Raw genomic sequence first — 26677 nt, 5'->3', positions numbered from 1 at the left:
TCTTAACGGAAAAGTTTGGTCTTGGATGGGTTCCAAATTAAAAAAAAATTTTATTAGCTTTTTTGTCTCAGGCTAGAACTGTTCATGTGTGCCTGTCTCCTGCCAAACACCACTAGCTTTGCATAGCCTTTATGAACAGTACTTACCTGTATGAAGTTGGCCATTGCTAAGGAGGACAAGCTAATGGTGAAAAGTTTGTTGAAGGCCCTAGATCCCAGGGATCAGAAATATATTGACCAAATATGTCTTTTAAATCAGGGATCTGTTTTCTTCCTCCTATTGCAGAATATCCTGGAATTCTGTATCAGGTCAGTAGGTATTGACCATAAAAACAACAAAAAAATAGAGTAAACGTGGTTGTCTGGCTGAGTAAGGTTCTCAAAACCAAAAAAAAGCAGTGTGGAAGCACTGTGTCCCAATGCCCAGGAATCACTTAAAGGAAGGTCACTACCCTCCAATGAACTTTGCTTTTGATTCCCCGTATAAAAGGGGAGGTGGAGCAATAATGTGCGGGTTTTAAGTTTCTCCATCCCTGTTTATGAGAGTAGTCTCAGACATCTGTTTCTGCTGTGGTGCAGTCATGCTCTGGTGCCCCCCGCCGAAGCGTGACGCGTCTCTGTGCTCCATGCACACGGTGCCTGCCCCGCTGCTTCGGGGAGGGAGAGTGTTTTGGAGACCATCTGAGCTGTGCCTGGGCAGGCTGAGAGACCTGACCAGCATGCCCGTATTCCAGCTGCAGGCAAAGATGTTCCTGGCCCTGCATGATAGAATGATCCCCCTCCTGCCGCAGCTCAGACCCCTGCAGATGGTGGGCATGGATTTTGGGGCTGCCTTGAATCTCAGGTGTGAGTCCATTGGTAGTGGGATGGCTGACCACCTCCCCATAGCATGCCGTTTCTGGGTTATGCAGCCAGGACGTTGGCCTTGGTTGCATTTCCCCAGCCTCGTGTGTTTAGCTGAAGCTCAGACTTCAGAGGCTTGTGGTTAGCGAGTGTCTTGTGTGTGGCAAGGGTGGGACCCTGGGAAGGGCCTGCAGTACCCTGCAAAGTGAACAACCAGTTTTTGTTTGAATTTAACTCTTATTTTTGGAACCATGGGTGACTTATTCTTGGAACCCCATTTTTCAGAAAACCCATCTGCATGCAACATTGCCAGGATTTCTGGTACAAATATTTTGTCATTTGCTCTTGAGACAATCTGTTGTTTCAGTCCTGGATGAAGTTTTGTAATATGTTGCTTGAGATATCATGGAAAAATATCTAAGTGGTGGTGTAATCTTCTGAGTGAAAACACAAGGTTAAGAATTCTTTTCATTTTTTATGGAAAAAATTGATTATTCAGGTTTATCAATTAATAAAGTCTGTAAATTAAACAACAAAACAAAATACAACCCAAGAGATCAGTGCATCTATTTTTTCTGTCCTTGAAGCAATTGAGTTAGAAGTGAGCTGCCTTTACTTTTCTGAGAAGTATTTGGAGTTCTCACATTTGGTGCTCATTTTGCTCCATTCCTTCTCACCTATTTTACATGCTCAGAGCACTCATTGTGCTTGGAAGCCTGTGTGTTTTCATTTGACTTCTTTTCCTCTAGCAACAGAGCTCATTCCCTTCGCTAGTACCTCCCTTAGTGTGTGTACAAAATCCTGCCTTTGCTTGAGCAGTGAGGTAGCAGAAGAGTTGCTGAGAACTTTTAGAAGTTGGAGATTTAAAACCAAGGTTTGATCTTTACTTTTGAATGGCAATTTTTATTGTTCATCAGATTTGTGTGATGCTGCACAAATCTCTTCATGTATACAGAGATAGATGGTACTTTGGTGTGCTGTTTCAGTAACAAATGGCATATATGTATACTACATATACCTTTCCTAGGGTACCCATTCAGAATCTTAGAATGGTTTGGGTTGGAAGGGACCATAAAGATCATCTATTTCCAAAGCCCCTGCTGTGGTCAGGGACACCTTCCACTACATCAGGTTGCTCAGAGCCCCATCCAACCTGGCCTTGAACACTGCCATGGATGAGGTATCCACAACTTCTCTGGGCAACATGTTCCAGTGCCCCACCACGTTCACAGTAAAGATTTTCTTCCTAATATCTTTTTATTGAGTTTGAAGTTGTTCCCCTTTGTCCTGTCACTACATAGCCTTGTAAATCATCTTTCTCCATCTTTATTGTAGGCTCCCATGAATACTGAGTCTTACAATCAAGTGTTTGTTGTAAATGTTGCCCCTTCTGGTGTTGCCAGCACTGTGGTCTCCCCTTGGGTGATCATGTAGGGGCACAGGAGGATGCTGTAGGCTGGTTGCTCATGCTACCACCGTGAATAGCTACATCAAAGGGGTAACGGCTGTAATTCTGCTTACTGGAATGACTTTTTTTCTTACTTTTCAGTCTTTGGTGAATCTCATGAACCCTGAAGACAGACAGAGCCAAACACTCAGGAAGCAGCTCCAAGATGCTGTGGAAGAAAACTCTAATTTGAGTTAGGTCAGCTTTGTGCATCTGAGACAGCTGTTGCAGATGAGGTTTCTAACCGTAAAGAGAGAATGATCTCGTCCCACTCCAAAACTGGAGCATGAGTCGTGTGGTTGCCAGGTTTATTTTGGCAAAATAAGCATTGTAGGTGGTGGCTGATGCTAAAGGTGCGCTAAGAAAAGCACACCTTTAGCATCAGCTAAAAGCTGCTTTTCTGGGATGAGCAACTTTGAGTTTGAGAAGGCTTTGCATACCCAAAAAATTCGCGTAGAGGCCTTATGAATACTGCTCCTTTCGGCACTTGCCCCTCTTCCCATTCCTATATCTGGACCTAGGAGCACGCAAGTGGTGCTCCTTGCTCACTCATTGGCAAGGAATTCATTCTCCTAGTGCTCTGCTTCCTCTTGTTTTGATCTCTGGATACCTCGCTCCTGGCAAACTTTCAAGCAGTGCTAGCTCCTTTGTGCAGGAGAGGTGGGCAGGTCTGACAGCACGTAGCTGTGCTGGTGTACTTAACTTTCACTTGTCTTCTCCCTGCAAAATAAATAAATAATTGACGTGTGAAGGGGAAAAGCGTGGGAGGAAAAATGTCAGGAAATTCAAAGGTGAAGCTATTTCCTCCCTCAGTAATATTTTTCTTCTACGTGTTGTTTCTTTTCTTCAAACAATGGGGTGAGTTAAGAATGGATTCAAACTATCAGCCTTGCCATTGTTTATTTAAATCCTTTCATGTGTGTGACGGACCTCAGGAAAAGCCCACACTTCCACTGCGAGCCCTCTGGGCAGCCTCTCTGTAGTGCAGTGCCAGTACAACAGGGCTTCAGTGTCCTTTGGGTCCCAAAGTGCCAATGAGTTAAAATAAATGGTGAAACGTATAAGGTGTGTGATTTAAAGGTGTTGGCTGTAAAATCTGATAGCTCTGGCAAGGCCTAATTTTTTTTTTTTAAAAGCAATTATGTAGCCCACACACTCAGAACAAGGATTTCAGATGTTAATTACTTAAGCAGAAGGTGTTTGTGAACTTCTCGTGTGTGTTCGTGTGTGTGTGTGCACACTTCCATTTGGGGAAAGGGGTGTTTTGCTGAAACAGGTGAAAGTTGGTTCTGTAGTGTAAAACAGGAAGCAGATGGGTACTAATTAAAGCCCTGTTGATAAAACCGTGACTGAGCTTTTGAAGCAGCTGCTTTCCTTATTTTATATATAGCCGGTGTGTGCTTCATATAAGAGCCAGGCTCCCCACACTGCATTGTTTTTGTGAAGCCGGAGGAAATGCGTGTGCATGTGCGTGCGTGCTGCCATGGCTGAGTGATGCCGCTTGCTGTTTGCTTCCTTCTGTGCCCAAGAGAAAACGGTGTTTTCCGAACGTATAACAAAGGTGCCAGGCACCTCTTCATCTCCCTCCTCTTCTCCTTCCAGCTTTCCACCCTCAAGCAGGCACCAGGCTGGTGGGAGTGCCTGTTTCCAATGGTGCTGTAGATACGGGAGGGCAGCTTACTGTGTGTCACAGGTTTTGTGTCCCAACTCATTGTGGAGAGCTGCATCTGGGAGGGAAACCAAAACATCAGTGAGGGTGTCAGCCTCTGTGTGTGTGACTTGCCATTGTCATGATGGTCTTTAATCTTCACAGGTACTCTTTATATTGCTTTTACTGCCTTTTCTCTTACCTTGGGGCTTGTAGAATGAATAATAAACTAATCTTCAGGAAAAGAAAAAAAAAGGGAACAACGAGATTTAAGCATAATGTAGGCAAAGGAAAAATTGCACCGAAGCAGAGCAAATCTTCATATGGTAGAATCATAGAAGGGTTGGAAAGGACCTTAGTACTCCTCTAGTCCCAACCACCCCTGCCCTCAGCATGGATGCTACCCACTAGATCAGGTTGCCCAGGGCACCATCCAGTCTGGCCTTGAATGCTTCAGGGATGGGGCATCCACAATTTTCCTGAGCAACCTGTTCTAGAGCCTAACCACCCTCTGGGTAAAGAATTTCTTCCTGACATCTAATCTAAATTTCTCCTCTTAGTTTAAAACTGTTCCCCTTGTTTTACCACTATCTGCTTGCGTAAAATGTCACTCTCCACCTTTTTTAAAAGCTCCCTTTAGGTACTGAAAGACTGCAGTGATGCCTCCCTGGAGCCTTTTCTAACTAGCAGCATTAATTTTAGTATTTTAATGCCATCAATAGAAGAATGTGTTTTGAACACAGAGAAATAAATGTTAGGTTTCTGTTGACTTGAGTCGGTAAGTTTTGTCTGTATATTGAGTCATTGAAACCTGTTTACTGGCAGCATTTTGGTGTGGGGGAATTTATTCTTTCACTGAGGAAAGTGCCAATGTTCAATCTTGATGTTGGGGATGTCTTCATTCCAGTAGAAATAAGCTAAATTTGGTATGGGCAGGAGGAGAAAGAGGAGGAAAATTTTGGTCAGTGATGGGCTTGAGTCCAGTAGCGGGCAGATTGAGGGGATGGCAGCTGAGGTGTGGAGCAGTGTCTTCTGTATGGGGAAACTGTCGTTGCATTGGCCAAGTTTCTTAGGGGGTGGTGCTTGGGAATTGGGACTGTGTTCGGCTGAAGCTCTCATGGGGTGCTCTCTGGTTGTCTGTTTGAAGCTGCAGCTTTCCTATTTTCAAGCTGCTGCTGAGGTTGCAAGTTCTTCATTTCATCTGGAGCAGAAACAGCTTGACTGGCAGACTCCCTACCAGAAGCAGGTGTTTCTACCACCCCATAAGCCTATGACTGCCTGCCTCAGAGGACCTGGACAGCCCAGAGTGTTCAGGGAAGCATTTCCTGGTTTGGCAGCCAATACTCTTTCCCTCTAAGTGACTGGCATCTACAGTGGCTTATCAAGCAGTTGTGATAAAATTGCTGTAGAATACAAGCCACGGTCTTTAAAGCTCTGTTAACAGTGTTAGTTGGGGCTATTCCCATCATGTCTTTTCACTCTCTTGGGAGGACAGCCACAAACTGGTAGAGCTTCTTGACCTGTGATCTGTTCTTGTTTGGTCCCTCAGTGTGAGGAGCTGATAGATTTTTCATAGGAATAATTCCAAGAGCCTTTTGCTCCTCATAGCAGGAGTGAGAGGAGGCAGCCAAAGCATCCATCTCATTCCCTGTACCTTGCTAACATTGCTGATGGATGAACTGTGCACTTCTTTGCTACTGCATCTCTCCCTGACTGCTGTCAGATGAAAGGAAAACTGGCTGGTCCCATAGTGCATGGAAGAATGGCAATGCCACCTTCTGCTTTGGACAGCGTGTCTCGTGGAGGATTTTTTTACTCCGCTGTCACCTGGATTGTCTGCATTTCTGGTTATGGGCTCAGTGAGTTGTGCTGCATCACTACAGCCAGAACTATTTGCTGGCGTTTACCAGGTGCCAGAACCTGGGTTGGGAGAGCTTTCCTTCAGGCACAGACTGCAGGGTTATGAATCCTCCTCTTAAATGTTGTGGTTTTTAGAACCCCTCAGTGTTTGTCAAGAAGCTATTGCTGTTTGAGTGTACTTTGGCATCGTACTTGAGTTAATCTTCTCTGGCCTTATTCTTTAAGTCAGCCTTTTGACAAAGTGTGGGGGCCAGGTTTAATTGTAGATGGTTCTTGCTCTTTTTCTAGAGTCAGCAACTTAAAATTGTCTAGTTTCTTCCTGTGGTGCACGTGTGTTTAAGCCCGGATTACAGGAAAGCCAGTGCAAACAGACAGAGGACATTTGACTGCCACTACCTCCCCTGGCTGCCTTCTGAAGGATTTTAAAAGTATTTTGGAGCCCTGAGGAACATGTGGGCTACAAACTGCGAACAGCTACAGCAGAAAGGATGTGAGCTTGTCAATAGACTTGATTAAAAAAATTGGAAATCCACATGGTCTGGGCTGTTTGAGAAGCAGGCAGCCTCTAAGGCAGTGTAGAGAAGTCAAGCAAGCTGATGCAAAAGTTGTGGTGTGCCTTTAGCTGTGACAGGAAGCAAGTGCCTTGTCACTGCTGCTCTCTGGCAAGTTCTTTCTTAAGGTAAAAAGGCCTTTAAACGGCATTTCTGTGGTGTTTGTTAGCCAACCACACTGCACAGAAATCACTGCCAGGGGATTTGTACAAATCACAGGCTTCTCTCCAGTTCTCCTTAGAGGTGAATATGTATCTTAATATTTTGGTTGATTACACTCAGTCTTGAATGTTCTCACTTGAAAAATTTAACACAAAAGTAGACAGAAATAGGTAAGAATTAGAAAAAACCCCCAATCTTTTCAGTTTAAAATATTACTTAATTTTTAAAAAGAGATGTGGAACACAGAGAATTGTATTTTTTCCTTGTCGAAATTACTCAGCTACTACTCGCCTTGGAAAATCAGTCAAACGTGTTAAATATATATATGTGTGTGCGCGTGTGTGTGTGTGGGATGGTTGCTGTTGTTACGAAAACTTTGAGCAAGATAACTCTGCACTTCCTTATCAGATGCCCCAGAAATGCTTGGCATTGAAGGAAGTAGACAGCAGTGGATGAGCGAATGTGGGGTCCTTGAATAATTGACAGAGGAGGAAAAAGGAGGATTGAGCCCATGGCTGCTTTGCCAGTTTCCGTTATTTGAGGAAACTGGCAAAGCAGCCATGGTAGGTCCTAAACATCTCTGTTGCCTTGAGAATTTCATTAAAAAGACTGTCTAAGAGCTATTTAACTTCCTTAAAATTGCAAGTACCTTTTTTACAAAGCCAGTCTTGGAAGAAATGTTCTTTTCTTCATCTCCCTCTCCTTCCTAGGTAAATGAGGAATTCCTAAGACTTCACTAACAGAGGAGAGGTGGAAATCCTTCTCCATGATAATTGAATGCTTGAAATACAATGTTTAAGTTAAACCTATAGAAAAAAAAGCTTTGAGAAACTTTTGAAATGTAGTTCTGTAATTTCTACTTTGTCACAGGGACGTTTTGTATGAATTGTGTGATGTTTGGAATGATTGCTCTCTTTTTTCTAATCCAGAGGGCATTTTCTTAGGGGTCATGATGGGTTTAGTAATCACATCCACTGCAGACTGTGATCCTGCTGAGCAGCAGTGATGGCACGTAGTTCAAAGTCTCTTTCCTAACTCTCTGCTGTGGTGTCAGGGTGAATGTAGGCAAACAGTACCTTGCTGGGGCTCTGCCTCATCCAACTGTGTCACCTGCAATGCCTGGGTGCATGTGAGCCGACTTCAGAAGAGCTTTGTTGGCTTACCTATGATTTCAAAACCAGCCTTCAGCAAATATGTTTACTTTATATTTGGCCCCTCTTTCTCTTTTTTCTTTTTTTTTTTTTTTTGACGTCCTATTTCTTGCTCCTTTTTGTGTTTTGTTCTGAGCATGCTTGTAAGTCTGTGTTTTACAGGTTGCAAAACTGTAAAATTGTGAATTATCTTGCTGGTGTAAGCCAGCAGCGGACAGGAAGAAAGTGGAAAATACTGAATAGGCAGCATATTGCTGCGTAGGCATTTAATGTTGTTACAGTGTGATATAAGTTAAAATATTGCTTATTTCCTCTTTGCTGTTCAAAACAACCTGGAGCATGTTATGACCAGGATCTAAACAATAACTGAAAAAGTAAAAAAAAAATGTTTTAACAGAGAAAGGCATGGCCTGCCAAATACGCTGCGTAATTTATGATTACATGAATAATCAACAAACAAAATACTTGAAAACACCTGAATTTCCGGGGGAAGACTATAATTTCTTTTTAAAACCAAACGAAAATGTGGGAAAATTCCCTGCAATATCTTCAAAACTGAAAATAATCCAAAAAATTGAGCACTAACTGTGAAGGCTTCAGTGTCTCCTGCAGTTCCCAGCAGTTTAACAGATCTGTGGACATAAACCCAAATATGTAGCAATGACAAATTATTATAAAATTTCATAAACAAAATTGGTTAGATAAATAATATTGGAAAACATGCTTCAGTAAACATGCTTTCTTTTTTCTGTTTCATCCCTGTTTTAAAGAGGGCTTTATGTGACCCACAGAATAAGTAACTTCCTGTGTCTTGATAGCTGTTGCAAATGACAGCTCCTACTGCTATTTTTAATCTGACGTAAATTAATATCCTGTACATTTTATTTTTTTGTTTATTTTTTTGAAACGGGTGCCCCATTCTGACCAGCTCAGTTAAAGAGTTTGCACATCTTTGGACCTGCACAGGGGGCTGTGTTGCTTCTGTCTCTCACTGTCTGCAGGAGGAAGAACTAAACTGCAGTACTTGAAAGAAGCAAAAGCTGTCAGGAGACAAATACTGAGCAAATCCCTGTAGAGGGACTTCCTTGTTGCACCCCTTTGGCTTGATTTAGGGCATTTTATCTCCCAGTGTCAGCTGTGCTTTTGCCTTAATGTGCTTTAATGCATATCTAGGGAAAGCTGAGGGAAGATCCTTCCTCATCTTTGGGCAAAAGCGTGGGAGGGATGGGAGGCCTGTGGCAGGCTTCGTGATTGGGAATCTGACTATTGCAGTCCTTAAATCTGAATGTTGAGGCTGGCAGGCTCGGGCTGCCCAGTTACACATGGGCTTCTCCTTGAGGGGGATTGGGGTGATGATGGTGAGGTTTGCACCATGTGAAGACTGTGACCTCCAGGAGGAGGGAGCCTAATCTGGAAGCTGATAAGAGCTTTTTGGGGTTAAGGAATTAGCACAGAGGAGCGGAGGCTTTTCAAAAACAGTGTTTTCTTTTCTGAACTGATAAGAGTGATATGATGTCCTTCCTGGGACACCTCCTGTTCCACCTGATAAAAGCCAGCTTGTGCCCAGGGCAGTGGGAGAATGAATGAAGTCTGATCTCTGAGCAGCCATGGTAAGGCCAGTTTCCTTGTGTATATCAAATGGAAAGAAATAGTAATGAGGGGTGATTAATTAGACCTAGTTGGCAGGAGAAATCTAGCACCCAAAATGTCTAGCAAAGCTCATTTTTGCACTGGTGTCCCACTCTGGAAGCTGTGTTATTTTGTGCCCAGTGTGGTCCTGCACCTCTAGCAGCAGGTATGTATGTAAAAGATCTCAAGCCACAATGGTGCTGCTAATTTTTCTTTTCATTGACCTCATTGTAATATTTTACTGCATAAAAAGACCCCTATGTTTGGGTATTGCAATGAGTGCTGGTGCATCAGAGCTCTTGGGCTTTACTCTGTTAATTCTTGTCATTAAAAACATGGCTTTTTCTTGTCCTTTTTACTTTTCTTGTTTGTGAAGGAGGAAAGCAAATAAATACAGAGCTGATGGTTTAAGTCACTGTTGCCAGATGACATTCTATGGGAATGTGGACTTGCCAGTATGTAGATTGTAAATAGTTCTTTGATTTAATAAGGGTCTGTTAAGTACAGAGCACAGCCTACAGTAGTGAGGGACTAGGAATGCTTCCAAAATGGTGTGAGGGAAGAAATTGCCCTTTAGATTTCCCTCCTCTGGGTGCCCATCTTGCTCTGAGAAATGGTACTCTGCCTCCCATAGCCTACTGAAAATTGTGAGCGTGTCTGGGGGTAACTGTTCAGAGTTGGTGCTACATGTTTTGCAAGATTGGACTACTCTGGCTTTATAATATTGAACAGATGTCATAAAAACCAGTGATGAGTGCCAACGTTTCTGGAACTGCAGCCTGAAGAACATCACAGAATACAGACTCTGAGAGGAAGATGCTGGCATGAACAGTGCAACCACTCATCAGGAGTTCTCTGAGTCCCAAGAAAATCAACTAAAATCCCTTTTAAGTATAAACCTCACCTTTTGAAAGAAGGTGACTGCAACTGGCAGTTGGGGAGGGGCAGTGCACACTCGAATATAGCCAAAGGCTATATTGAAATTTGGATGAGGGTTTTTTGCTGGCTTTGGAGTAGTAAATTGTGTTACACAAAATCTGCTAGGCTGTGGGAGCAAACCTGAATTGGAAAGAGCTCTCCTGAAGAGAGTGTGCTGGTGGTCTGACCTGCTTCTGTGGTGGAGGAGAGTAAGTACCAAGGCAAACTGTGTTTAAGAAGCTGGAGAGAAACATAATACCTAGTTTATGTGGTGCCTCTTTGGGATGTACAAAGAGGGATAATTGAAAATATATAATTGCTTCTTGTGAATTTGGAGTATAAAAACAGAACACAAAGAAAAATTAACAAATATTGACTGTATAAAGCAATACCTTTACATATTTTTAGATATGCAGGAGTTTAAAGAGAACTTAAGTATGATCCCATTTAAGCTATTTTTTATTAAAAATGTAAGAAAACAATTCTTTTCTGCTACTGCTTTGTTAACAGGAAAATTGTATTTTATTTTCTTTTTATGTATGAGACAGATAAGGGTAAATTGGATAGAGGAAACATAAATAGTAAAACAGTGACTGTGTGTACTGGACTGTACTCAGATGCAAAAGAAACTAAGGGAAAGAGAAATGTCCCTTTCTTCTTTCCTCAGTTTCTCTTGTTTACCACATCAACATTAGATATTTACAACACTAGGTGAAATCCATAGGGTGGTTGTTACTTTTAAGCTGACACTGTCCCCTTACAAATATGAAACATTCAGCATCTTAACCACTAGATGCACTAAATAGTTTCTAAAGATGCCCTAAACCAAAAAAAAAATCCACTTAACTCTTGTTTTAGTTTTCTTTTTGTAGTTTTGGGGACTGTGCTAAAATTTTGCTAGTATATCCTTAAACTTGCTATAGTCAAAATAAAGATCAAATGCATATTGAGATGTAGCCTAAGAGATCCTGCAGCTTGTAAATAAAAGGTTTTACCCTTCTTTTCACAAGACTTGCAGTTTCCTCAAGTCAGGGATTTCCTGTGGGGCACAGCTAACCCTGCTGTGAAGGAAGCTTGCTGCTTTCATTGACTCTTTGTTTCTGAAAAACTGGTATTCAGTGACATGCATGACCACAGAATGTGAGTTCTTCAGTCCTTCCTTGCTAAATGGAAAGACTGCCTCTGCTATGCTAATACAAGTGTAATAAGGAGATGTATTTAATTTTTTTTTTTTTTTATATTCTATGCAAAGGCTCAGTCAACACAACTTTTTATGCTGTTGGATCTGTACATCCCCTTTGGTATGTTGCTTCCCAAGGTAAGAAATACAGACAGCCCTCGAGCTTCTCCAGGCATGGCCAGCCCATGGGCAGCACAGTGGATGGGGCAAGTGTCATGGACTTAGCCCCTGTCTCCAGTACATCCTGCTTTGCTTTACCTGCCTCAGTTTTAACTCATTTTCAACTGTTGTGGGCTGCACATCCATCAGGTGCTGATGATCATTCCAACCCTTTAAGTTATTGGTGGTTTTGTGGAAGCAAGTAGTCTTAATTCATGAAAATGAAGATCTGTGGCTTCCTAGTAAAGTATCCAGCTGAAACCAAACATATAGGTCTACGTTTGCTTGCGCCTTTACCTAGACAAGTGGCAAAGGTCTGCTTTGGTCATTATGCAGGGATTTTAGTCTGCAAAATTTATGTGGTTCTCAGGCAGGGATCTTTACAGTTGTTTCACTTAACCAGTTAAAGCTTTTTCAGTAATCATATCTGGGATTTTTGATTTTGGAAGTTTTCTGGAAGTTTTTTGTGTGGACTCAAAGGCCAATGCAAAAAATCAACCCTATTTTCAGACTACAGTGTGTTTCACCTCTGCAATTTGCACTTAAACACTTGGCCTACTTCTGACCTTATTGCTTCTAATTGGTAAGAATATATTTCCAGTGTTCCTTTTAAGATGATCTGCTGGTCTAATTAGCATTGATGTATTTAGCATGTATGCACATTTGTACCTCTTCATTAGCGCTAACAAATGTCAATAAAAGGCAGCTTAGTTTTAGGAAGAAACAAAGCTGGGGGGGAAAGCTTTCTATAAAGTGCTGTAGTCTGTGATGAATTGGGTGTACCAGTGGAGAGTGGCAGAGGTGAAGCAGGCGGTCTGTTAAACAGGAAACGAGTGATTAACATTTTTTGTCCTACTGATCGTAATTATTCCCACTGGCTGAAAAAAAAATAAACACCCCTTAGTCTCTCTTTACTATAGCTGCAGAATGAAATTTTGAGCTATTAGTCATTCTGGCATTGTATGGATGAACTGCTACTTTATTACTCCAAATTTTGGGGCTTTTTCAGTTTAATAAACTTTGCCTATAATTGTGATTCATGTTTTCCTTGCAATAACCTGCTCTTGCTCTGCATTTGAGGACAGCTTTTCCTCAGATTGTTATGGCTGTGTGGTGCCTGTGTCCCTGCAGGGTTGCGTTCCTGGTCACTGCATTAGAGCCCACAGTGAATAATTGTGAAAGGGCTGCCTGCCCGCCACAAATCACAGCAGCTTTCCTCAGGGCTTGCTGCACTACAGGTGATTCCAGTGCTTTTCATCCCTTTGATGAGCACACCGTAGCAGTGGTACGTGGTGCTCACCTCGGCTGCACTGTCATTCATTCGGTCTGGCAGTGGCATAATGCAGGTGTTCCCTCGCCTTCAGTGAACAAAATACGTAGGCTTTTGTACGTGCAATATTTTATGGGACTGGTTTGAAAGACTGATTATTTCCCTGGCCTCTGCTGTTTTATTAATTGCAACCTTTACCAGCTCTTCTGTGATAGCAGCTGGGTCTGCAGTTAGGTTACTCAGATTTTCACGAGTCCTCCTGCTTTGCTGGTTTTGCGTTACTGATGTGATTGCACAGGCTTCTTGTGAAGGCCAGAGGTCTGAGAGTGCTTAAGGAGAGCAGAGAAGAAGCCCTAGTTTTAAGGGCATCCTGACTTTGAAACATTCCTCTTCAGTGAGGCCTCTCTGTTGGCCTCCTGTGTGTCCCTGGTGAACTTGGGAAATGCTTGTTCATCATGAGCTGTATATGTGCATATGCATATATATGTTTCATATTTGTGGAAAACAGAAATGTTTATTTACAAATATGGAACCCTTATATTTGTCAAACACTTGTTTTCCATCTGTTGGAATAGAAAGCTTGCAGCATCAGTTTTGTAAAGCAGTATTAGAATTTGTCTGGATCACCAAAAATAGCTATCCCAGCTATCTCTGAATTTTTTGATCTGATATTTGTTTCTTGCCTTATTTTCTACACTTCACAACTTTTAACATTGTGATAAATGAAGTTGATAAATGAAGCTATCATTTATCCTGATGGCTATTTGCCTTTTTTTTTTTTTGAAAACATTGTGGTAAAATGGATAGATTTTAGACGAACCTGCTGGCTGTCTTGGTTTCCCAGATGATTTTACCAGAGGGACGAAGATCCATTCAACAAACTTCATTTAAAAGTCTCATGTTTTTCATGTACATTTTTGTCTCTTTGTTTTTCCTAGCCAGTGTCACATAGTTTCTTCGGCTTTGAAATCCTAGCAAATGTCTATATATATCTATATAAATCATGCCTGTATTGTGCTCATAGAAATAAATGTTGTTATAAAACACAGTATTGGCACTGATAAAGGTGATAGTTAACCTGGCTGTGGCCCTCTGTGGCCTTGTGGTCTTGCTCTTGGAGGTATAGAAAACCTAAGAGTGGTTAAAAGTTTTGGTTGGGGTCATCATATGTGGAACAGTATCCAGGTGTGTGCAGGATGCAACCTGGAGGATGGCCAAGCACCTTCAGTGTTCAAAATTTTTTAGCATTTGACAGCTATGAGAAGGAAGCACAGGATAGTATAAATCTGTGAACCTGAAAGCAGAATGTACAGGACTTAGATTAATGCCACTGATATAAGGCCACAGGAAGCCCCTCTGTGTTCAGGAGACGTGTATAGCAACCATATAGCAATAACATGCAGTCCATCCTGTTCTTGTACATTCATGCATGGAAAAAGGGATGTATTGCTGAAATCTTGCCACATGGAACAGTTTATGGAAGTGTCTCCTCCGTGTTTGGAGGTGGTGTTTCATGGGTGGTGGTCTGGAGAAGACTCTCACTGTGCCACCCCGTGTAATGGAAAGCACAGAGAAACAGTGCAAAGTCCCTCTAGGAAGAGAGAAGTATTTCTTCACTTTTTCCAGCTGATACTACTTAACTGTTTAACAGTAAAGGAGAAAAAATGAAGTAAAAAAAAAGCACCTCCCCAGGAACAAAGGACCCAAAAAAGCATGACCTGTTTGGGAGGAAATCCTGCCCTTCCACCTTCATGCAGCTGCAGGTGGCAAATTTCCAGCATCTTCTAAATATGACTCTGACGTGAGGCTAAGTGACATGATTTTTGTCCATACTCTTATTGGACAACAGAGAAGGTTTCTGAGCTGTAATAAAAAAATACCACAACTGGGTGGCGAAATTAGCTGTTTCATTAGTGTTTGAGGCCTCTGACACTGCAGCCTGATGTGTGGTTGTGTTGGTGAATATCGTAGTGTCAGGAATCTTCTTGAGAGAGAAATGTGTGCTGTCTGTAGACCAAATGCTTATGACTGTCCAGCTCTAGCTCTGACGCAAATCCAAGCTCCAGGTGCAGCATTCGCATCTGAATTTTTTGTATTTCATAGTTATTAGGTAAGGCAAACAGGATTGCCTTACACCAGACTGTTGTACCAAAGGAAATTCTGGTAGGTCTGGAGTTAACAATGTTTTCTTTCCTCCTCGGCCTCTTGATCTAGCCCATGCAAACTTGGCAGCATGGTTGGAAACCACAGCAAAACGGGTGCAGGCGGTGTAGCTGTTGCAGGCAAACCTGCCTGTTTTGCCAGGCATGATCTAACTTAGCCTTGGATAGATGCCAGATGGTGCCACTTGCCCTGGATAGCCCCTGCTGCTGCTGTCCGGCTGTTAATGCTGAATGAGCCGTGAGCAAATGTGCTGGAGAACGTCCTGGCCTCTGCACACTTTCCTAGGAGTGTTAATGACTTCTTTTTAGAGTGGTGCTTGCCACTGAGGCTCCAAGAGGAGCATGATATGAACATCTGGACCTGCTGTAGAGTCCCTATACAAAGACCTGGAGAGACAGGTCGAATGTCTTCTCTAAGAGCATATGGAAATCCTGGGGTCTTCACTTCTCTGCTGCAAAACTTTTGCTTTGGTGTTGTTGCCACAAGGAGATTGTGCTGGTTCAGAATGCTGCTGTTAGCTGTCAGTAACAGGACATGCTACCACAGCTGGCTCATGTGCCAGCCACCACTGATCACAGCAGACATCTCCCAACAGCAGTGATGTTAGCTGTATGATCTTTTCTCCTACCAGTCCTCAACCCTGACTTTCTTTTCCTGAGCATGTTCCTGTTGCAGTGTCCTCCCAACTATCAGATAAAATTAATAAATAAGAAGCTTCCCCTCTTCTGCAAAAGCAGTCTTGAGTATTGTATTCCCTCAAAGTTTCTTTCCAACTTCCAAATCTGTTTCAGATACTGTTTGAAGAAATCTGAGAACTTCAGTCAATGTATTGTGCCTCAATCTGTATTTGCAGTCATTTCAGCTGATGGTAGAACAAGCCGGCAACTTGTGTAGAGCATCCCCTTGGATGAGGTGTAGAAAGCAGTGGACTCCTGGGATGTCTGAATGGAAACTTAGTGGGCAGTCATTAGATTGTAAATTTTAATGGCAGTCCTTGACCTGTGTGTTAGGGCAGCATTGTTGCTCCTGTGGCCACCCAGTTTGTTACAACTGTATCTGCTTCCAGAGGCCAACTCCTTCCTACCTGTGTTACTAGTTACTTGTGAATCTCCCTGAGATGCCGTGGCATGCTTTATTGCAATCCTGTCAGCATATGCACCTTGATAGCAAATACACGTGTTTTTGTAAAGTGCATTGACTGTCACATCCATTCCTCACTCTCCCTTTTGGTGGCTGTCATGGCACTGTGGCTGCATAAATGCTGCCTGTGCCCATGGATGTATTAAGGCAGGAGAGACCATGAGTACTTCTAGGTGCTTTTACAAATTTGGGGTCTTGCAGCTCCCCAGACAATCACAGATCCACAGTTAGGTCCTTCTTGGAGAGGTTTGCAGTTGGATTAAAGAGCTCTGCTTCTCTCTGCTTTTGGTGCTCCAAGGGCTGGGCTAGAAGAAAGACAGCCAGTGTCCCTGGTCTCACTTCAGTAAGTACAATTTTGTCAAGTTGAACAGAGCAACTGTGTCTTCAATTGTTCAGTAAAACACCATTTTACTAAAAAAATAATTAAATACCTCAACTTCAATTGGGATAGGGATATAATTTTTTTCAGCAATTAGTCAAGTTGAACTTAAGTTGTGTGTTTTGCTATTTATATCTTGGGTTTAAATGCAGTATTGGGTATCAGTGGAGCTGTTGGAGATCTTAGAAATACAGCTGAATGATATAAATATGTAGATTCAAAGGAATAATTTTCTTGGCTTCATGAATTTTATTAGCCGGGATGTGCTCTTCACATTGCACGTAGCTGATACTGGTTTTGCATATTTTGAGTCTTAAATCAGAAAGTAGCAACTAGCATATCCACAGTTCGTGGTCTGAATGCCGAAGTAAGTTTACTTATCTCAGAGGCAAAAACTCAATCCCAGGAAGCACTCCGCAGGTGGCAGCAGCCCTGCTGCCATCCTGACCCAGATTTTGATAAAATTCCAGTGCAGTTACGCGCAGTGCGATCTGTCATGAACTGCCACTGCGTGAAGACCTGCCTCAAAATGCAGATGCTTGCTTTTGGAGTCATTCAGGCCAGGTTTTGGGAGGCTTTGCTTCGAAGTCCAGGTGAAACCTGTGGCTGAAGGCATCTCTGCAGCGTGCTGGGGCTGGTGGTGCCGCTGCGTGCCCCAGCCACGGACAGCTGCGCCATTCCTCTGGCTGCCAAGATCCACTGCTGAAACTATACTTTTTTATCAGGTCATGTTTGCATCTGGCAAGGATTTGTAGACACAACATCATTAACAGCAGTGCATATTTTCACAAGATTTACCTCTTCAACACTTTTTCCAAGTTAGTAAATCATAGCTTCTTTAATGTCCTGCTGGCTGCGTGAAAAACAGGAATTTATGTAACAAGCTCTGGGCCGCAAACCTTTTCCTGTTAGGAAAATTTTTTTTCATTGCTGGCAGAGTTAGGAGACAGCTCTGTTACTCAAAGAGCGACCTCAAATGTCCTCGGTACAATAATACCAGATTATAACATTTTTGATGACTAAGGAATAGCAGTGATTCTTAAATATTTAACGCTTGTGTGGCAGAGAAGAGGGAGCTGAGCCTCATCATGGTGTTTTCCCTGACCGATGTTTTGTATGTTTGATATGCCTATTTTGATAGTAAACAGTGATCCTGAGCCAACTGAGTATGTTTACAAAATACAGTAAAAAAACGAACTGGCGCAGGAGGTCTTTTAATCAACAGCCATGCAGAGCAACTTTCTTGCGACATTTCTAGAGCTGGACTTGTGTCAGCCACAGATTCGGCTGTGGCCCTTGAGTGAAAACAACAGGCTGCGCCAGGCTGGCCTCACGAGGCTTCTCAGCCAGCCCCTGGGGCTGTGGGCAAGTCCAAAGATGGATTTCCAGGCTTACCCTCCCTATATGTTAGCTGCACCTGGTGCAAATAAAATTCCAAGGCCTTCCTTAGCACCCTGTTGCTAGATCAAAGATGGTATTTTGATAGTAGGAAATCAAAAGTGAAGAGATACAGTCCTGCTTTACAGTTTCTAGGAGAATGGCTTCCTTTTGAAATTGAGTAAGGAAATACTCAAATCACAGAGTCAACACAGAATCATAGAATTCTTTGGGTTGAAAGACACCTTAAAGATCATCTAGTTCCAATCCTTCCTGCCGTGGGCAGGGACGCGTTCCACTAGACCAGGTGGCTCCAAGCCCCATCCAGCTTGGCCTTGAAAACTGCCAGGGATGAGGAATTGTTGATGGTGTTTGTTTAACTGGGATAACTTGTAAAGATGGTTCTTTGGAGGAGAGGTTGGAAAGGCTTCTGAGTTTAGGCTCATGGTTTGACTCATTGCTGTGCTGGTTGCACAGCCAGTGCCTTGAGGCCATGCTCTGCCATCTTCTGGTGTTAGGGAGTGTCTTGTGCCCCTGTTCGGGGTGCAGCTGCCGTTCTGGGGGCATAGTCTCAAGTCAGTAGCTCCTGTAAGGTGTTGCAGGACTGTAACACCTCTTGCTGCCCTCACCTTCTTGAAGGTCTCCTCTTATATCCCAGAGTAGCCATTTGTATTGAGCTCTGCAGGTGGCCAATGCTGCTTTGTCTTTTGGACTTTCCATGGTCCAAAATGTATCATGGCTCTTGCAGGGAATTTGAGCCCGTTGTCTCTGGTTTAAGCCATGAGATGACTGCTTGCGCCTGGCATGCCTACTTACGATCTTTGCTCCTTTTCTTCTGTCTGTCAGATGTATAGGGAATGGGGAAAGACGTGCGTTTTAGAAAGCAGATGTAGAGAAGTGAAGGTGGAGAAGGACATTTTTGAAGCTGCTGCTGTCACAGGCAGCACTCTGGGCTGGGAAATTCAGCAAGAGCAGCCAGAGACCAGAGCAGTGACTGTGTCCATCATCCTCTGTTTTACCTCACAAAGCATGCTCCATGAACTGTACCATCCTCATGGTTTGGTGCTGTAGTGGGTGTTGGGTGTCAGGTTAAAAACTTGAGAGAAGATAGATGGGAGTTAAAAGATAGGAAGACAGGAAATAAAGAACAATGCTTTTGTAGGTCAGGCTGCCATTTAGTGTTTTGAAATAACTGGTCTGCTGGCATTTGGGTGAAGATCAGCCTTACTCTAGTGCTTTCTAGGAACAATCTTTTAATTTTGGCTCCCCCAGAAGTTTCTTCAGACAAGTTGCTAAAAATTACTGTGAATGGAAGGCAGGTAGTGAATTACTGATTTCTCTGCCACCGAGGTTTAATTTCTGGCTTACACATTTATTTCATGTGTTGTTTTTGTGGTTCCCTCCTCCTTGTTCTGCATGAATTGGAATCCCAGCATAGACCGTGGTACTGTCTCACCCTTCTATTAACATCCATGGCTGCCTGTTGCAGCGCTGTTTGAACATGTGGCCTTTTGTTAGCAATTGTGTCAAGATACAGGAAAACTTTTCTGTTGATACAATGTTTTTTACATGTGCTCAGCAGAAAATTATATGAAGAAAAATAGGTTTATCTACAGCTTGGTAATGCAAAGATTAGTCTCTTATTAACAGGTCAGCCTGTGGTCTTCCATTTTAAATTTTTTTTTATTCTTTGTCTGTATTTAAGAACAAAACATGAAACATTACTCATGGCTGAGGAATTAAAAAAAAAAGCTCCAGTACCTCTGATCAGTCTTGGCACAAGGAATCTGGTGCCCTCAGGTACCTGAAGAGTCAATTTTGCATATTAAAATGTTGATTTTGAAAGAGAAAGAAAGATGATTTTAACACCGAGGGTTTCATTACAATTTTGTCTATGCTGTTTACATTCCTTTGTCTTCCATGATTTCTTAGGCAATTTTTGTGTTTATTTATAAAAATTAGAACTTAATCCTCAACTGGTTTTCTGTATGTATTTTCTCATATAACACAAGTGATATAAACCTCACTAATGCTCAGTGGCAATAGTGACAGTTTGTGTGTCGCATGTCTGTAGGGTTTTGGGATGTGCAGGATGAGAATCCTTTGAAGACCATAGAACAGCATCTACCATTCCTGAACTTTGCATAAAATAATAATAAAAAAAATCCGTAAATACAGTCAGGTTCGCTCATTAGAGTGAAACTGATAATGAGGTCTTCAGGCATCTTCTTGATCTTCTGACTTATTTTGTCTCCTTTATGTGGAATTTTTATTTCAGAACAGTCTCTGCAGTTTTATTTAACTTTTTATAATGTCAGATGTGATCGAGGCAGGTGACAGACAAATTGGCCTGGAGACTCTTTTCAAGCTTGTGTTAGCCAGTTCAGGGCAGCGAGCTGATAAAAGATGTTTCCAGGCTGGCATGTTCTCTTATTTAATGATTCCTCTGTGTTTTCTAACAAAATGAGAGTATGCTTACAGAAACAGGTATTAGGTATGCCATAAAAGATGCATGTCTTCTCCATTTCTTACATGCTATTCTGTTTTTCAGAACTCAATCCGTCACAACCTGTCTCTGCACAGCAAGTTCATCAGAGTGCAGAACGAGGGAACGGGGAAGAGTTCCTGGTGGATGCTCAATCCTGAAGGGGGGAAGAGTGGCAAATCTCCTAGGAGGCGAGCAGCATCCATGGATAACAATAGCAAGTTTGCCAAAAGCAGAGGCAGAGCTGCCAAGAAAAAAGCAGCCCTTCAGTCTGGTCAAGAGGGAAGTGGTGACAGCCCGGGATCACAGTTCTCAAAGTGGCCTGCAAGTCCCAGCTCTCACAGTAATGATGACTTTGATAACTGGAGTACATTTCGACCTAGAACAAGCTCTAATGCTAGCACAATTAGTGGAAGACTTTCTCCTATTTTGCCAGAGCAAGATGATCTTGGAGATGGGGATGTGCACTCCATGGTATACCCATCATCAGCCACCAAAATGACTTCTACTCTACCCAGCCTTTCAGAGATGAGTAATTCTGAGAACATGGAAAATCTTTTGGATAATCTCAATCTCTTGTCACCTAATACATCAATGACTGTGTCAACCCAGTCTTCATCTGCCACCCTGATGCAGCAAACACCAGGTTACTCATTTGCATCCTCGACCACAAGTATAGGTTCACCAAATCCTGACTACAGGAAATTCACTTATGCTCAAGCTAGCATGAACTCTTTGTCCCAGATTCCTATGCAGACTCTCCAAGACAGTAAATCAAGCTATGGATCGATGAGCCAATATAACTGTCCTGCGGGACTTCTGAAGGAGTTACTGACTTCTGATTCTCCGCCACACAACGATATCTTGGCATCAGTGGACACTGGTGTTTCCCAGGCTGGCGGCAGGGCGCTGGGCCAAAGTGTGCTGATGGTCGCCAACTCGGTGATGCCGAATTACGGCAGCCAGCCACCCCACAACAAAATGATGAACCCTAATGCCCGCCCTCACCAGGGACATAACCAGCCAGCACCTGCAGTCAATGGCCGTGCCTTGTCACACACAGTGAACACCATGTCACACACATCAGGGCTAAATCGCCTGTCAACAGTGAAGACTTCGCTACAAGTGCCTATGAGTCACCCAATGCAGATGAATGCCATGAATCCGTACGCCCCTGTTAACAGTTGCAATGGCTACGGGAGGGTGGGCATTGTTTCCCTCCACCAGGAGAAGCTTCCCAGTGACTTAGATGACATGTTAATTGAACGGTTGGACTGTGACATGGAGTCGATTATCCGTAATGACCTTATGGATGGAGAAACGTTAGATTTTAACTTTGACAGTGTATTGCCTAACCAAAGTTTTCAGCACAGCGTAAAGACAACCACACACAGTTGGGTGTCAGGCTAGGATGTAGTAGGAGGTAAGCTGTGCTTTTTATAATAAATCTGCAAAACAACTAAAGGGAAAAGAAAGAAATGTCAAGATGCTTAAAATCTGGGAGTTATTCTGTGTTGGCATGTGAACTCCCTCAGTAACAGTCAGTCACTTTCCAGTCCTTTGTTAGTTTGAGAATCAGGTTTGCACTGGTGCATTAGGACTGTCAAGTATCGGCTTCTCTTACTTCATGTGGAGCACTAATGTTTTGTCATTGATGTTTTAAACAAAAAACTTGCTGGTTACTAGCCAGTAATGAATACATTTTTTTTCCCCATTTAAGGTATCTTAAAGCTAGCTTGAGCATATTTTAATAGATTTATTCATCTGTTGTGAATGTTAATTTGTTCTTTTTGTTGTTTTTTCTTTCTTCCTAGGCTATGGTTAAATTCTCCAGACTTGTCTGACAGCAGGAGCTGAGAAAAGCAGTACAAAGATGTCCTTCACCTTTCTTTTTCATTTTCTTGACAAAGCTGTGCACATGCACTAACTTTTTTTGGGGTCTTTTTTTTTTTTTTCTTTTCTTTTTTCTTCCTTTTGTCAGAGTTGGCAGCAGAGAGTATTTTCCTGTACAGGATGTTTGCCCAAGGTTTGCAGGTTATGTGCTGCTGTAGATAAGAACTGTGCCATTGGAAATTTCATTACTCTGAAGTGCCAAATTCACTACACCATATAATCACAGCAAAGACTCTTACTTACATCATGTTGTGCTTTCAGTTTTGTACAGTATGATCTCTAGAAGAAGAATTGTTTTTTAAGACTATCTGTTTTGGTCCAAGAAAAGTTTATAAACTTTTGTAAGAATACTGTGATGATCTCATGCCCTAAGTAAGTTTAACCTTTGTTGATGTTACCTGTGTTTTGATGAATTGAGATAACTGTGGACTTGCCTTGCAGCAGTATGAACTGCATTATTTTACTCAAAATTGCCACACATTTCATATGAGAATAGAATAGCCTGTTAAATATGATCCTACGAAACTCACTGACTATTCAAAGCAAACAGTAGGTTAAATGCCATTTGATAAGTTACCTGTATTCGTGTAAATTTATGCAAGAATATATCTGGATTTCATTGTCAAATTAATCACTTTGTTGTTGGGCTTAAGATAATTTTTGGAATACTTTCCAAGCTATTTTTCTTATAATTAAAATCTACTTTTGTTACATAGGCAACTTTAAAAAAGAATAAATCTGAGATCTGGCAGCATTCATAACCTCCTCATTTTGTACAGTATTTTAACTGGATTAAGTACATGTTTTTATAAATTTCCCTAGCACTTGGAAGTGCTAATAAAGGAAAAGCTTAATAAGGATCTTGAATACAAAACATTTCTGTCCCTTTTTTTGTTGTGTGATGTATAAATATAGACAACTTTATGTTTAGAAATATTTAATCAATTTTATATATGCATTTTTAGAAATGTCATCTGCTTCTATTATCATTTTAACTTTGACTACCACGAAGTGTTAAGTATTCATTGTTAAGATGCTTGTACAATGCTTCACATTTATATTTATTTCATGGAGGTCTCATAATGTTTGTGCACTCAGGAGCAGGACCTTTTGCGGAAAATTTGTAATTGTAGTAAAATTAATGATAAAATTGTCATTTGTCTTAATTAGCACTAGTTTTAGGGTTCATCAGTGTTTCTGTTGTAAAGCAGTAGATTCGAAGAGGCAAAAATGCTACTTTTGAGTGGGAGACTAAAACTTTGACCTTATTGCAGGACAAAATATTACTTTTTTTTTCCAAAAGAAAGATAAAGTAAGTGGTGAAGTTATACAAATGCATGAGGTTTAGGGTAGGGGAGAGCATTAATAACAGAGATCTTGTTTCTGTGGAAAAACCTGCTCTTTTTGGAGTAGGCATACTGACAGCGACCTGAGCATTTTCAGGAGTGGCTCTTGGAATAAATGATTTCTGATTTTTTTGTAATTGCATGATGCAGTTTTCATGGATGTGTGAATAACAGGCCTCACCTGTCTTTTCACTGGTTGCTACACAACATTTGTGTTACAGAAATTCTTGGAGCTTTTTTATGCACTGACAGAATTAACAGCTTTTTTGCTAGAGCTGGCTGTTGTGAGGAAGGGGGGAAACAAATATTTTTACACTGATTTTTCTTTTGTCTAAACAGCTCACAACTGCAAAATGTCTTAATTGAAACTCATCTTCCCTGTAGTGATGGCGTGTGGTGGAGAAGGAAACGGGATTTGCCAAGTAAATGAAGTTTAGTAACAAGCCATATATTTAATGATCCTGTTATGACTTTCCTAAGGCTCTGCAATGTATTTATTGATGTGCTAGCATTTAGCTCCCTGTTGGGCTTAAATCACTACTAATTACTGCTGGTCCTACTTTTTTAGATATGCTATTGTGGTTGTCAGGCAGTTCCAGAGGCGGATGTGATGCAGGATCTTCCCCAGCATGAAATTGGTCTTTGAACTTGTTCTGAGCAAAATCAAATGTTCTTAAGTGCCAAAGCCTCAATGGAGCCACCTGCTTTTACAGGCAAATATATCTAGTAGCATCTTCACCATCAAATACATAGTCTCTGAAACGTGATAGTAAATCCTGGCAGTGGAGCAAGTGGAGGGCTCATATAGGGGTTTCTGAAGATCATTCTGTCTGCTGCATGTGCAAAAATGTTTGCTCCCAAGTAGGCACTGATACACATAGGCCGAAGTAGTCATAAAATCCACCTCTGCATGCAAAGAAAGCAGTAATCAATGTTACACTCGATGGGGATGCAGCTGAACATGCTATATTTAACAATATACCTCCTGTTTATTATTTACTGCTACTGTATAACTTCCTGTAAACAGATATTTTATTCATTTCCTTTTATAACTATGAATAACATAAATGTAGCCTTTCCTTAATTACTACAGTCTGTAAAAAGCCCTTTTAATTATTACGAGAAAACGGTTGTAAGTAATCAGAGATTTGGGCTGCATGGTCAATTTGGCATTTTTTGGGGTTTGGGGTTTTTTTTAGTTTTGAGGTTTTTTGGGGTTTTTTTCAGTTGTTTGGGTTTTTTTTTGTGTTCGGGGTTTTTTTGTGGTGCCATTCTAATGTTTTGCAATTTTAATTCTGGAATACTGTGAAGTTGGTGAAGGAGCATGTTGTCTGCCTTGAAAACAAGCATTATGTGACCTCTAGTTATAAATCCTTTTTCAGTAAAAGTACCAAGTTTTTGGAGTAACTTAGTTTGTCAGAATTGTTGTAAATGATTGGTTTGTGAATTGTGCAGATGAACTTACCTATGCAGCCTTGTTTTTGACTTTTCTCTGGTTTGTACTGTTATTAAAAGTTTATTGTATTATAGAGCTGTTCAGATATTTTAAATATAAAGATGTATTGTTTCCATAATATAGCTATATGATATATGTTTAGGTAGTAGATGCATTAATTGGAAAGCTCTGCTTTGATAAACTGACAGTTTGCCTATACTTATAAGCAAAAATGATATTGCTTATTATTGGCTTAAGTCAACAGAGCATCCCTGAGAAGTTAAAATTGGACCAATTATAAAACAGTATAAAATTTGCACTTGTTAAACCACTGGATGTATGTTAGTATTTTTTTATTTTTTTACTGATTTGAAATTCCTATTTTCATTATGAAATTGCTAGGATTCTTAATTTATGACTGATTTTAAATAAGGTATTCTCATTATTATTATTATTATTGTTATTATTATTATTTTGGTAATCGTAATGTAAGATGCAGCATGGTTTATGCAAGCAAAAAAAGCAAATTATTCGACATGAAAACTGGCCTCTTTTTTGAAGGTGTTCCACAAACCAGCAATATCTGAGAGATTGGCATGTACATACTGCTAGTTCTATTTGCGAGTGGTGTGACAGCTCTTCAACGCTTCACTGCTCTGACTTAGTCACATTGCAAAATTAAAATTCATACGTGGATATTTTCAGAAAAAGTGCCTGATGTACTTCTACAGACACATGAGAACAATCCCTGACAGTTTGTTGTATAAAGCCATAAATGTATATAAATTATGTTAAAAAGGTTTTGTGTCCTTTCTTGTATACAGAGAATGAGATTTGTACCAGGATTCTACTTGTGATTAGTAATCCTTCTACTGAGATGTTGTTGTAATCACTTTCCTCACCGTGTAACCTTTTTAATGGTGATGATCCCGTTTGGACAATCCTGATGGCATTAGCAATTTTATACAGAAAAATACCTCATGGTACCAAGTCTTGCCTGGCGAGATGATAACATATTAATGAGCAAACACTAACTGCAGAATAGTTAACAAATTTTCGATTACTTGGTATAAAGGAATTTTTCTCTCTTGGCATTGCTTCTGGATTTGGAACTGTAGCAGGTACAGGAACCTAATAGGGCTGTGTTACCAGTGTTTAATCACAACCTAGTGTGCTAAAAGTAACTTGTTTACAAGTCTTTGAGACTAAACGCAAGAAGAATCCGTGCCTGACTCCCAGGGCTCACGAGACATCTTTGTGTAGAGATGTGTTGTTACTGGAAGCTGCACGAAGCAGCATCAGACCATGTTGCCAGTGCTTCAACAAGCGTAGTTCAGAGAAAATGACAAAAAGTCATGAAATCATTTCAGAATGGGTATTTGTAAGTATAAGCTCTTAATAAAATTGCTATGACATGAGATGGTAATTAGTGTATCAGAATGTTATGTAATACATTATTAAAGAATAATAAAAAAAAAGGGGGATGTTAACATCCATCAAACCGCAGGAAAGAATTAGACTTTTAGTCCAAATTACTTGTTAGAACCTAGTGCTATTAAATGTGGGAGAGAGTGGGTCCAAGCCCTCTTGGCCCTCTTTCCTCTGTTTTTTGCCTCTGCCCCTCCTGAAGTCTGTACCTTTT

At 41.3% G+C, this 26677-nt stretch overlaps 1 protein-coding gene across 1 annotated transcript in view; it reads left to right on the top strand.

Annotated features, from left to right (window-relative positions):
• The window catches only part of FOXO1 (forkhead box O1), a 64940-nt gene extending 38487 nt beyond the window's left edge, over positions 1 to 26453 (top strand). Inside the window, exons 2-3 of the mRNA XM_032099660.1 lie at positions 20428 to 21784; positions 22176 to 26453. Of these exons, the coding sequence (XP_031955551.1) occupies positions 20428 to 21771 (1344 nt within the window). The 3' untranslated portion in view covers positions 21772 to 21784; positions 22176 to 26453. The remainder of the gene's footprint in view (positions 1 to 20427; positions 21785 to 22175) is intronic.
• Positions 26454 to 26677: the final 224 nt, after the last annotated feature.

This window comes from Corvus moneduloides, chromosome 2, assembly GCF_009650955.1.
Source record: "Corvus moneduloides isolate bCorMon1 chromosome 2, bCorMon1.pri, whole genome shotgun sequence".
Lineage (NCBI taxonomy): Eukaryota > Metazoa > Chordata > Aves > Passeriformes > Corvidae > Corvus > Corvus moneduloides.
This window is presented reverse-complemented; position numbering and strand designations above follow the sequence as displayed.